General features: G+C 51.1%; 1 protein-coding gene across 3 annotated transcripts in view; it reads left to right on the top strand.

Annotated features, from left to right (window-relative positions):
* Ppm1f (protein phosphatase, Mg2+/Mn2+ dependent 1F) overlaps positions 1–6,620 on the top strand; it is a 29,159-nt gene extending 22,539 nt beyond the window's left edge. For all 3 annotated transcript variants that reach the window (XM_013071972.3, XM_087198014.1, XM_087198013.1), the window contains exons 7-8: positions 1,081–1,174; positions 2,414–6,620. In XM_013071972.3, the coding sequence (XP_012927426.1) occupies positions 1,081–1,174; positions 2,414–2,793 (474 nt within the window). In that variant the 3' untranslated portion in view covers positions 2,794–6,620. The remainder of the gene's footprint in view (positions 1–1,080; positions 1,175–2,413) is intronic.
* The last annotated feature ends 5,602 nt before the right edge of the window (positions 6,621–12,222 follow it).

The following is a 12,222-nucleotide window of genomic DNA, read 5'->3' as shown; positions in this document are numbered from 1 at the left end:
CTGCCCACTGCACTAGGACAGGTGACTGCTTCTAGTGGCAAGGCTGTCCAGCCTGCCAGGCCCCCATCACTGTGCAGGCCCATGGTAGTTATCAAGGATCAGGACACCTGTCATTCCCACTGTGACACTCTGTAGGGGAACCACACACGGAGGTCTAGTCCTTGGTGCCTTCGCTGTCTGCTGAGCCTTTCCTTCTGAAATGGGTCTGTATCTGAATGGGGAAGACTGTCCCCTAGGGAACTAGGTTTCTCATGCCTACCTGGTGCTGTGCTCCAGGCATGCACTGAGCATGCAGTAAGGTCAGAAGGATTATCCACCAAATAAAGTAGAGATAAAGGACAGCTTCCCTCCTCCAGTAGAGATGCCTGGCTCCCAGGGGGCACCCAGCTGTTATCACCAGCCATCAGGTGACAGGCTCACATCTGGGAATCTCTTCATTTGCAGGAATCAGATCCAAAGAGGTTTTTTTTGAGAGACTTGTAGCTAGGTCAAGCCTTTGTCCTGTCCTCCAGAAGGAAGTTGGGCTGGTCCCTGTGGTGAGCAGAGACAGTGCCCGGTGGGGAGCTTGGGTCAGGGAGGACAAGGACCAAGTGGGCACCAGACTGCTGGTCAAGGCTTCGCTCAGGTTTTATGAACCTTTCTGTGTGGCCACACATACATACCAGTGCTTCACCTTGTCCTGGCAGCTTTCAAGGTAGGAACATTATCCCCCAGTTAAAGATAAGGAAGCTGAGGTATCCACCATCCAAATCCAAGGCTAGTGTCTTTCTGCTGCCTCGTGAGCACCTCTCTGACCCCAGAACATTGTTCAGGGCTGCAGCTATGGCTCATTGGCCTCAGGTGGGCGATTTATGTTCATAGCGTCTCTTGCTAGCCATTCCTGCAGCTGAAGGACATTTAGATTTGCAGTTGTAACCATTTGTAATGATGCCTAATTCGGGTACATCCTATCTTGGTTCAAACACTGTGGCTTCGAACATATCTTCGAAACTAGCTCCATCTCTTTGGTTGGGCTGCAGTGTGGGGGCTTCTGGGCCAATGGACTCACCCAAGCCCTGGACACTGGCTGTCTCCCTGCAGGACGAGAAGGCGCGCATCGAAGCATTGGGTGGCATTGTATATTTCATGGATTGCTGGAGAGTCAATGGGACCCTGGCCGTCTCTAGAGCCATTGGTAAGCAGAGGCTGTTATGGGGTAAGGCAAGGCCGCAGGAAGCCCGGACCTCAAACCGTGGCTAGGGGTTCACCTGGTGGTTTAGGACGCAGTGTTGTGTGCCTAAAAGGATTTGCAGTATACACAAGCTTCCAGCTTGTAGGGGTATTACTTCCACATGAATCCCTGGTAAGTTGAAAACATCTTTAAGGCACCTGACCTAGCAGACATCCTAGCTTAGCTACACAGTCTGCTGTGGAGAATCAGTGTTTTGCCCTTGTGGTCATGGGGCTGACTGGGAGCAGCAGTTCACTGCTGCAGCCCAGTTTCGAGAGAGGGTCTCAGACCATTTACCACTAATCCAGAAAGGATCAAAATTAAAACGCAGTTTCTGCTGAATGTGTACCACTTTCACACCATTGTAAAGTTAAAAAAAAAATGTAAGTCACACCATCATAAACGGGGGTGCCTATCTGTGCTAGGATTATGTCATCAATCAGCTTGTGACAGGAATAGGGCAGATTTAGGGATCATAATTGTAAATATGCAAGAAACCTTCATCTCCCACCAATAATTGCAGTTTAAATTATATATTATTAATGCTTCATTAAAACAGATCCTCCCGGGCCGGGGATTTAGCTCAGTGGTTTTGCCGCCTGCTGCACAAGCACAAGGACCCGAGTTCAATCCCCACTACCAAAAAGAAAAAAAACCAGGTCCTCCCAAAATCTAGTAGGAAATCCTTGAGCTAGCTACTATATCAGCTGGGAGAAAAGTTGTAAATATTTCATAAATGAGGTTACTGTCCCCATTTATTTTAATGATTTTTTCATCTTTGGGGGAAATAGCAGTTCCCTTGCCCCATCCCCCATCCCATTTTCTCAGTATCCTGTCACCGCTGGGCCTTAGCCCAGAGACTATATCTGCCCCTTCCAAGTACAGTACTCAAAAATCACTCCTTCCCAGCTCACCCCGGAGATTTGGCCCATCTTCCTCTCACCCTCCTGAAGTGTCCTGTCATTGGCAAATGCAGTTCCTTCCTTACAGCCCATCTTATGCTGCTGCCTTTGTATCTCTGGACACCAGGAAGGACAGGCTCACAGACCATGGCTGGGGGGGTTCACTCTAAGGAGGGTGGGAAGCGTTGGGCAGGTTTCCATCATGGCCAGTGTCTATCCCCACAGGCCAAGGGGTGGTGGGCTAGTGAACAGGAGTAGACAGTGATGGCCTCTGATATAGGCTGTCCCCTTCTGTGCCCAGGGGATGTCTTCCAGAAGCCCTATGTGTCCGGAGAGGCAGATGTGGCCTCCTGGGAGCTGACAGGCTCTGAGGACTACCTGCTGCTCGCCTGTGACGGCTTTTTCGATGTCATCACCTTCCCAGAAATCACCAGCCTCGTCCACAGTCACCTGGTCAAACAGCAGGGCAACGGGCTCCATGTTGCTGAGGAGCTGGTGGCTGAGGCTCGGGAGCGAGGCTCCCAAGACAACATCACAGTTATGGTGGTTTTCCTCAGGGACCCCCGAGAGCTGCTGGAGGATGGGGTCCAGGGGGCAGGGGACTCCCAGGCAGGTGTGAGAAGCCAGGACTTGTCCTCTGGCCTCTCAAAGCCTAAGACCAGCACTCCACAGAGAAGCTAGGTAGTCCAGGTCCCCCATCACCCCCCGACCCTTCCCCCCACCCGTGTGAGTCCCCTCAGAGGCCTTAGGACCTGACAGGCAGTAATGGGCAGGGTTTGCCCACCCACACAGTGCTTGCCCCAGCACCCCAAGACCATTGGTGGTGTGTGCTACAGCCTGTCCTGGTGACTGTGGAACTGCTCCAGGCAGGGCTCGGAAGCAGGCATAGGGAATAGACCTTACCAAAGTGAAGATGGCCCAGCAAGTGGCCTGGCTGTTGCTCCTACCTCCCTTTGAGGCAAGGGTGGGCCCAGAAGTCAAAAGCACCTGGTAGCAGCTTGACCAAAGACAGGATGTGCATGTGGAGACTGGGTTACATGTGTAGGGGACCCCCCAGCAGACCTAAGAGCTCCAGACAACTTCGGGCACATCCTTGGGTCAGGTCGAGCAGGCAGGATATCCAGCTCAGGTTTCTCCTGGCTTCTCACCATGGCCTCGGCTGTGGCCATGGTGGGAGGAAGGATCAAGTTGATGGATAGGCCTGGCGAGTCCTGGTTGGCCACGTTGGCTTCCCAAAGAAGAGAGAGCAACCTTGCTGGAAAGAGAGGGAGGCCAGGCGTCTGGTCCATAGCTGCCAGCAGCCACCTGTGTGTGATGTGCTAGGGCCCCCAAGGCCCTCTTCCTGCCTTCCTTGTGCACCATGGGAAGGTGAAGCTCAGCACTTACTAACACAAGACGTGTAGGTCATTTGTGTGTTCAGGTTTTATTCCAGGAAAAGTCTAATTCAGAAGCAGTATTTCAGATTTTATCTTCGTTTTGTCAGTGCCAAGATGACCCACAGTGTCATATAATTTAAGCAAAGCTTAGTGTTTATTTTATTTCTTGGAAAACTTAAGTATTTACTTTTTGAGAGTTTTTTTTAACTATTTTGGAAACAGTATTACTGTTTCCAAATACTGTTCAGCAGTGTTACTGAATCTTTTTTTTTTTTTTTTTTTTGTAAATCAGGATTGAAACAAACTTTTCTAGGTGGTATTAATATAAGTCACTTAAGTGCCTTAAACGGCTATGGGGAGATTAGACCTGCTGGTCTGCCATGGATTCTGACAGGCCTGTTGAAGTTCTTACAGAAGCTGCATTTGTTTTGCCTGGAAGGCGTGATTTTGGCTAGAAATCTTCCTGGAGTTCTTTTCCTCCTTTATGTTGCCAGGCACCCCACAGAGCCTCCCTGGGGTGATTGGCAGGAGCCCAGACCACAGGGTAGCCATTTGCTTCCTTAACTGCCTGGCCCCTGCCATGCTGGTCTCTGGTTGGATCCCAGACAGAGTGACCTTACTGCTAATTGGGTAGAATGTTCCAGAATGTCTTTGTATATTTGTGATTACACTGGTTTCTTAGGGGAAAATGCTTAATTAAGAGGCTCTGGCAAGCCCAGAGGCAGGCCGGTGTCTTGGCTTTGTCTGGAGGCAGGAGATGGGATAATTCTGGCAGCCTGACAGCACCGGCCACAGCCTCCCAACCCCCTACTCCCAAGCTGGTGTCCTTTGCTGGGCTTTGTCCTGTAGCTGCAAGAAGGAAGGGCTCCATGTCCCCTAGAATACTGGGAAGGTAAGGCTCAGACGTGGTGATACTCAGGTGTCTCAAGGAGCTCACATAGTATATGCAGAGTTGAAAGTGGCAGGACTGGGGAGGAAGCCAGGCAGAGGCAGGAACATGAGGCAGGGAAGAAGGGCCCTGGAGGCCCATGGAGAACAGCCTCAGAGGAAAGGGCTGAGCAGCAGTGGGACTGCTCCCACAGAGGTCTGAGGGGCAGTGGTGGCTTAACTAAGGCTTGTGACAGCGACAGAGGAAGCTTGGCCATGAGATCCCTGCAGAAGTGATCAGAGCCCACCTGCATGCAGTAGGGTACCAGAAAGCTCTGGAGAGTTGGATTCAAGGCACCTTGCCCTTCTCCCAGCTCACAGAAGGGACAGATGCGCAAAAGCCCCCAGCCAAGTCTACATCCACAGAAAGGGCAGAGCCAGCTCTGGTGGGGCAAGCTGCCTGCATCCTCAGCTTCTCCCCTCATTCCCACAGTGGGGCTTCAGGAGGTGAAACCATGCCACCAAGGCCTTCCTTGCTCAGTCTCCTGATAGTCGGCATCTTAAACATTGTCATTCAGAGAATGGTTGGCCACCAACAACGACTGGCCATTGCTTAACTTGAAAGCTCTGCTGCTTTTAGAGGGCCAGAAGCCAGGGCCCCTTATGTGCTCTCAGCAGAGGGCTGGGCAAGATGCAGGGATGTGGCTCCACCCTTCACTACCAGCCCATCCTACTCACGGCAGTGACCTTGACTGAGAGAGGGTTTTCTTGTTTTTCTTTGCTAATTCTTATTCTGTTCATTGCTGCCAAGAGAGGAGTTGTACCCCAGCGACATTTGGATCATACCCTTTTCTAGTCTGCTTTATTCCCTGGCCCAAGGCTCTGCCAGATCTCCTCTCCGGCTTGGCACAGAGGGAAGCCCCTTCCCCAGGCTTGTCTGAACACCTACCCTCACTCCTGAGTGGGCCTGCTGTCCCATGGGGACAGCCAAGGCCCTGCAGGCAGAGACGTGGGCTGCCACTGATGGGGTGCAGTCAGGGACTGGCCTTGCACTAGCTTCTGGGCACAGAGAAGGACCTTTCTTGACTGGGGCTGGACCCAGAGCCTCTGGGCGTCTTCAGCTTCCCAAACTTCTGGGCCACCCCTTGAGGCCATAGCCCCAAGAGGGTCCCTGGCCAGGGACACTATTCTGAAAATCTGAATTCCATTTCAAGGACCAGCTTTGCCACCAGTTCAGTGTATAAGCTGAGCAAGTCATTGTACCTTTCTGGGCCTCAGTTTCCCTTTTTTAAGGCACAGGGGTTGCATAATGTCTACTGTGTCTCTAGCCGGGAATTCTGGAAATGTAGGGGCTACTCGAGGTGAGCCTGGCATGTCCTGGGGAGATACTGCCAGCTCTGAGGGCCCCTCCTCTCTTGCCAGCGGGGAGGGGTGATTAAGTATTATTAGTGTCTATTCTTAAAATTAAGTGGGTTGGAAAAGAATCAACTTACAGATGCCAGCGCCTTATATGGAATACAAACGCTGGAGAAATCAAACCCTGCTTTTACAGGTGCTGCTGATTCCCAGCTGAGTCCTGCAGGGTGGTAGAATTAGGAGGGGCAGGAAGGCACAGCCAATTCTCAAGGGTGTCCTAGTCAAAATCCAGGACAGAGAGTATGTTTTAGGGGGGTAGGGACATGGTGTGGGTGTCACCCCATGAGAGACGTACAGACTCCCTGAGATCTAACTCAAGTCCTTGCCACTGACCAGCGTCTGTTTCTTGCCCTCCTGGGGCAACATGCAGCCCCTGTCTTTGCCCTCCCCTGCCACGGCATGTTCCAGTGTGGGCATCCTGGCTACCTCAGCAGTATTCCCAGGGCTGGGAGGCCAGCTCTGGCCACTCCTAAGACCTAGCCCCCAACCCATGCTGCCTAGAAGCCAAGTAGGCCTGTGTAAAATAAGCTGTTTGGTTTGATTCTGCCTCCACAGTCCAAAAGGGGCAGACCCCGGAGTCCTGTGCTTTTGCTGAGGCTCCTCAACTTTGCCAAATGCGCCGAGCTTTGCCATTCACGTGCTATGTGGACCTTGCCAAAGGTTTATCTGTGCACACTTTGGGGGCTTCCTAGGAGTTGTGTTCTTGCACAGCAGGGAATCTTGTTCCAAGACGTGACTGTTTCCCCTGTAGTCTTAGGGACAAGTCCCAAGGTAAAGGGACCAAAAGCGTATTTTCTTCCCAGGACCCCCATGTAAAGTGTCAATAAACCATGAGTTGTCAGACTGTCACTGAGTCCTGCTTTCCCTCACCTCTGAGTGTCTGGTCCCCATGGGTGTCCCGGGTGTACTTGGAAGTTGCTGAGGCACTGGGGGATTATCTGCAAAGTGCCCTGCCTAGCCAGCCTGGCCTGGTATTCTTCCTGAGGCTCCAAGCCTACCCCCATCGAGGTGAGGTTTCTGGAACCTCGCATGAAAATGGGGAGCCCCAGGAGCCTCCAGTGGCTCTGCCAGAAGCCAGAAGTCCCCAAGCCATTTGCTGCTAAGGATGAACACTACCACACTCCACCCAGTGCTGACAATCAGAAGTGAGCCGACCATTGGGTGCATGCCCTCACCATACCTTCTGAACTATTCAGACTAAAATCAAAGCACTAAGCATTCCTTCTGCCACCATTCCTGTTGCCTGCCTGGCGTTGTGCCCTTTCTGCATGCAGCACTCCCTTGGCTACCCAAACCAGGATGAGCAGTCTGCTGGAGTGAGGCCTCCGTGCAGGATGCAGGCAGCAGCACCTTCAGCTCCCTGGGGCACACAGGGGGAACTCAGCTTGCGGCTGGACTTCAAGAGAAAAATCCCAGAAATGAGTCCAGTGCTAGTATTTCCTAAAGGGCAGGATTTGGGGTGGGCCTTTTTCCCCCACCTTTAGGTTCTCTGAATTCTAATTTTTTTACACAGTAAATATGTCTTTAAAACACTTTTACAGCCAGGGATTTAGCTCAGTGGTGCCGCCACCTGGCTCACAAGCACAAGGTCCAGAGTTCAATCCCCGGTACCAAAAACAAAAACACTTTTACAGTTAAGTGTGGTGGCACACACCTGTAATCCCTGCACTCAGGGGGCTGAGGCAGGAGGATCACAAGTTCAAGCCCAGACTGGGCAATTTAGCAACTTAGACCTTGTCTCAAAATTAAAAATTAAGAGGGCTCAGTGGCACCGCGCCTGCTTCACAAGCACAAAGTCCTGAGTTTGATCCCTGGTACCAAAAAAAAAAATTAAAAATTAAGAAAGATCTGAGGTCCTGGGTTTAATCCCCAATACAGGGGGAGGGGGAGGGGAGGGAAGGAAGAAAGAAAAAGGAAGAAGAAGCTTTTACAGACCAAGGGAGATCAGCCAGCAGTAAAAGGGGTTGGAAGGATGACCGCCAAGGATCTTGGTACAGACCATGGAATGACTGTGGAGTCCCGGCAGCTCCATTGAGTTGGAGGAATCCAGGCTGAAGCTGCAAATGGCAGCACCTAGGCAGCCCCCTCCCTGTGGTGGGCTTCACCTGGCTTCAATTTTGGGCAAGGCTCACCATTCCTGGTGAAAAGGGTCCAGACCTGTGACTCCCTTTGTGGACAGGTGATGGGACCCTTCTTTGGGACCATCGCAGCTTACAGACCTTAAGAGAAACCTTCACAGGGCCCCATCTGACTGCTGCCCTCTGCTCCAGATCTGTGACTCCCAACAATGACTTCTAACTGAGACCTAACCTCAAAGTCGGCCAACAGCAGGATGCACTATGGCTGGTAGTTTAGCAGCCCGAATCCCCAGGAGGGCTTCCTGCAACTGAGACAAGGTGCAGTGCACAGACGCACAGTCCAGCAAGGTTGTGACCCCCAGAATGTGTGAAACTGCTCTTTGAGACCAACTTGAGAGCCTTCCCAATGTCCTCAGGGGATCTCTACTATCATTTTAATTCCAAATGACTCTGGGAAATGCCCAATCAGGGGACTCAGTCATCCTGGCACTTGCCACACTGCTCCCAACACTTGGGCGAAGGATGAAGCAGCCCACAGAGCCAGTCACCAAGCCACCACCTAAGGCAGGGTAGGATTCAGTTTAACACATGGGGTCAAGTGCCAGTGAGCTACAGGGCCAATATATGGTTCAGGACTCAGTGGCACTTTTCAGAGTCCCCAGCTTTGCAGCTCTTGCCATTTGGTCTTTGATTCTTTTTTCAAGGAAGCACAAGAGAAAGGTCAGCAACCAACCAGGAGACCTTGACCTGTACTGCTGGCCAAGCTCAGGCCTCAAGGGCACAGAGAAACCATCATGGATGCCTCCCTCCTCTAGCACAGCCCCAAAATGCTGCCCTGAACTCTTCCCCAAAACTTGGGGGAGGCATGTGTGGCCCAACTCATTTGGGTTTACTGTGCCCCTCCTCCTCAGCCCTATTCTGGAACCCCGAGCCTCACGTATTCTTCCTTTGCCTGTGGGCCTCCTGTTTCCTGCCATAAACTGCTTCCTTTCTCCTGATCTTTCCCAAGTCACCCCAAAATGTCCCCTCCTGGTCCAGCAACATCTGCTGCCCAGAACGGAGGCCTCCTGCCCTCCAGGCCACACTGCAAGAAAGGCAGCTTTAGGGCCAGGGATTTAGCTCAGTGGTTCCAGCGCCTGCCTTGCAAGCACAAGGTCCCGAGTTCGATTCCCGGTACCAAAAAAAAAGAAAGGCAGCTTTATCTTCCTCCATTCTGTCACAGAGGGGCCATCCTTGGAAAAGCAGGGTAACAAGCCCAGAAGGAGAGTCAGCCAGGATGCAGGCCTAAGGTTCCCCTCCAGTCCCTGGCACCCCCCAGGCCCACCCACTTATCAATCTGTCCTCTCACTCTGCCCACCCACTCTGCTCCCTCAAGTCTCCTACTTAAATACATGCTGTCTTGTTGTTCCCTAATGAATTGTCTGAATCTCCAGCTGGTGGCTCTGCACTCTCCTCCTGGCCCCCACCTTCGTGCATCTTGGAGCCCTCTCTCAATGCCACTGGGTGGGAGAAAAGGCAGGCCTGAAAGACCACCAAGGTGCAGACGGACTGCCCTGTAGCTGAAAGCAGTTCACCCACGTGACCAGGTCATCATGATGCCCGGTGAGGGTGAGGTAGGGGAACATGGGTTAGGCTCTCTGCCAGGTGGGGGACAAACTAAATTCACTACAGAGAGCTGAGGCCACAGAGTGTACTAGGGCAGTCAGAACCAGGCTCCACACCTGCCAAAGGGCTTCGGTCTGGCAAGGGGAATCCAAATGCCCAGTACCCCGGGCTAGGGCTAGGTTGGACAGAGCCAGAGAAAGAGGCAGGAATCCCAACTGGAAGGGATGATGCCCACTGCTCAAGGGCTCTCAGGACCCCCACCTGCTTCCCTTCCCACCTCTCCTGGCTAGTATGGGGAACTCAGGAAGAGGCCGTCAGGGCCCTGGCTATGACAAGCCTTCTCAGATCTACCTTCTCATATCTGGCCTTCAGAGTCTTGGACTTCTGGTGTCTCAAGGCCAAGGAGTGGGTGCAGCCCCCTGAGAGCCAGCCCTGAGGATTTGTTCAACCTCAGTAGTGGGTCCTGCTAGTGCCATTTCTGAGAGCTGCACTAGGAGCCGTGGTGGCCGTGCAGCCCAGCCCAGGCAGGCCCCGCCTCAGAGCACCATCCTGGTTAGTCGTTCTGGCTGTGGTGGGGAGACTTTCTCCTCACTCATCTTCCAGCTGCAACAGATTTACAATGCCCAACTCCATGTCCTTTCCCTCCCTTCTCGAGGCCTTATTTGCAAAAGGAACTCCAGTCCCCAGGGCTTACTGGTTTCTGCCCACACTCAGTCCAGCACCACAGAGTGTTGCTTCAGAGTATCATATAGACAGTTGCCATAAATGAATGTCTCTGGTGATTAAAATACATTCTACTTTTCTTTTTTTGCAGTGCTGAGGATCGAACCTAGGGTCTCACACATTATATGCTACATTTCTTAAATTGTAAAAGTAATACTACACATGGTCAAACTTGGAAAAGAGCAAAGAGGAAAAACAGGATTTGATTTTGAGCATGGAACAAAATATTTAGTCAGGGCTGGGGTGTAGCTCAGTACTGGAGCACCTGCTTAGTATGTATTCATGGGGTCCTAGTCAGTCTCCAGCACCAAAAAACAAAACAAAAAAATCAAGGTACATATTTGACAATGCACATTAGAGATTCTTTTTTTTTTTTTTTTTTTTTTTTGGTACCAGGGATCAAACTCAGGTCGTTGCACTTGCGAGGCAGGCAGCGGAACCACTGAGCTAAATCCCTGGCCCCTGACAATGCACTTTAGTACTGGTGCAATGCTGCATGACTATAGTCCCAGCTACTTGGGAGGCTAAAGCAGGAGGATCACTTGACCCGAGGAGTTGAGGCCAGCGGGGAGAATATAGTGAGATCACATCTTTTAAAAATCCTGTTTTAAGGGGCTGGAGATTTAGCTCAGTGGTGCCTGCACCTCCCTCGTAAGTGCAAGGTTCTGAGTTCAATCTCCAGTACCAAAAACAATCCTGTTTTAAGATAGGAGGTGCAGCTCAGTAGTATAGCACTTGCCTAGCATGTGTGAAACCAGGGATTCCATACCCAACACCACGAAAGTTAAAAAAAGAAAATTAAAAATGCAGTTTAAAAAGCAAAACCTCTTGAAATGTGCTTTTTGCACAGAGGCTAAAATAATATGGAGAAATCACTGAAGATGAAAAAAAGATTAAGTGCAACAGCTATGAATTTTTTTTTTTTTTTGGTACTGGGGATCGAACTCGGGTCCTTGCGCTTGCAGAGCAGGCAGCAAAACCACTGAGCTAAATCCCCAGCCCTACAGCTATGAATTTTAAAGTCATAACTACATGTACATAATCTCCTAGACAAAGACACACTGGAATTTGATACATTTAGTGTTCCTCTGCGTTGGTATCATGGGTTCCCCGGAAATAAAGGGCCCTCAGTTTACCAAGCTGTTTTTCAGCAGCTGCTGCTAACATCAATGTCTTACTTTCTCATTGCTGAGATAAAAAACCCTACCCCCACAACTGCAAGGAGAACACGTTTATTTTGGCTCTCGGTTGGAGGGGTTTCAATCCATAGCCGGCTGGCTCCAAGGCCGGTGACCTGGCAGAGGGGCACAGCAGAGGAGAAAGAGCTCAGGGTATGGCAGCAGGAAGCAGAGAGAGATCAAGGGAAGAGGAAAGGACATATACCCTTCTAGGCCACGCCCTCAGTGACCCACCATCCTCAAACAGGCAACTCCCCATGTCATATTTAGCTATCAGCTCATCTGTGGATGATCCAATCACCTCCCAAAAGCCCCCACCTATGAGCACAAGGAGACTTTCAGGGGAACCCTTAGATACAAACTGACACAGGAAGAGCTGGGCCCCAGCCAGGGAACATTTCCCTTTCAGGAGCCTCTGAGCATCCACAGCCTCTCCAGAGCCTTAGCTCAACCAGGGTGACAAACACACCCTGCTGAGCCTTCCCACGTGACATCAGCTATCAATGCCTGATTCCAGCACTACTGCAAGTGTGAGTAGCTTCCTCAAAATTTTTGAAATTTTAAAGTCTTTGACATGAACAAGATATCAAGATGCAAGAGGCAGCCAAGAATGATGTCAAAGCTTGATGAGCTTGATGTCAAAGCTCAGGGTGTGGCTCAGTGGTAGAGCACTTTCCTAGCATGCAGGAGGCCCTGTGTTCCATCCCCGACATTGAAAAAAAAAAAGTCACGGATCAGCTATAAAGCATACTAATGAAGCATAGCCACCCAGCAATGACAAAACAATGTTTCATAATATTGAAGGTCCTTAGAGCCATTAACCCCTCTGCTTGTATCTCTTGTCTCTCCCCCTCACCCCAGTAACCA

This window comes from Heterocephalus glaber, unplaced genomic scaffold, assembly GCF_053883595.1.
Source record: "Heterocephalus glaber isolate CG9 unplaced genomic scaffold, H.glaber_assembly_v1.0 deba00001687, whole genome shotgun sequence".
In the NCBI taxonomy this organism is placed as follows: Eukaryota; Metazoa; Chordata; class Mammalia; order Rodentia; family Bathyergidae; genus Heterocephalus; species Heterocephalus glaber.
This window is presented reverse-complemented; position numbering and strand designations above follow the sequence as displayed.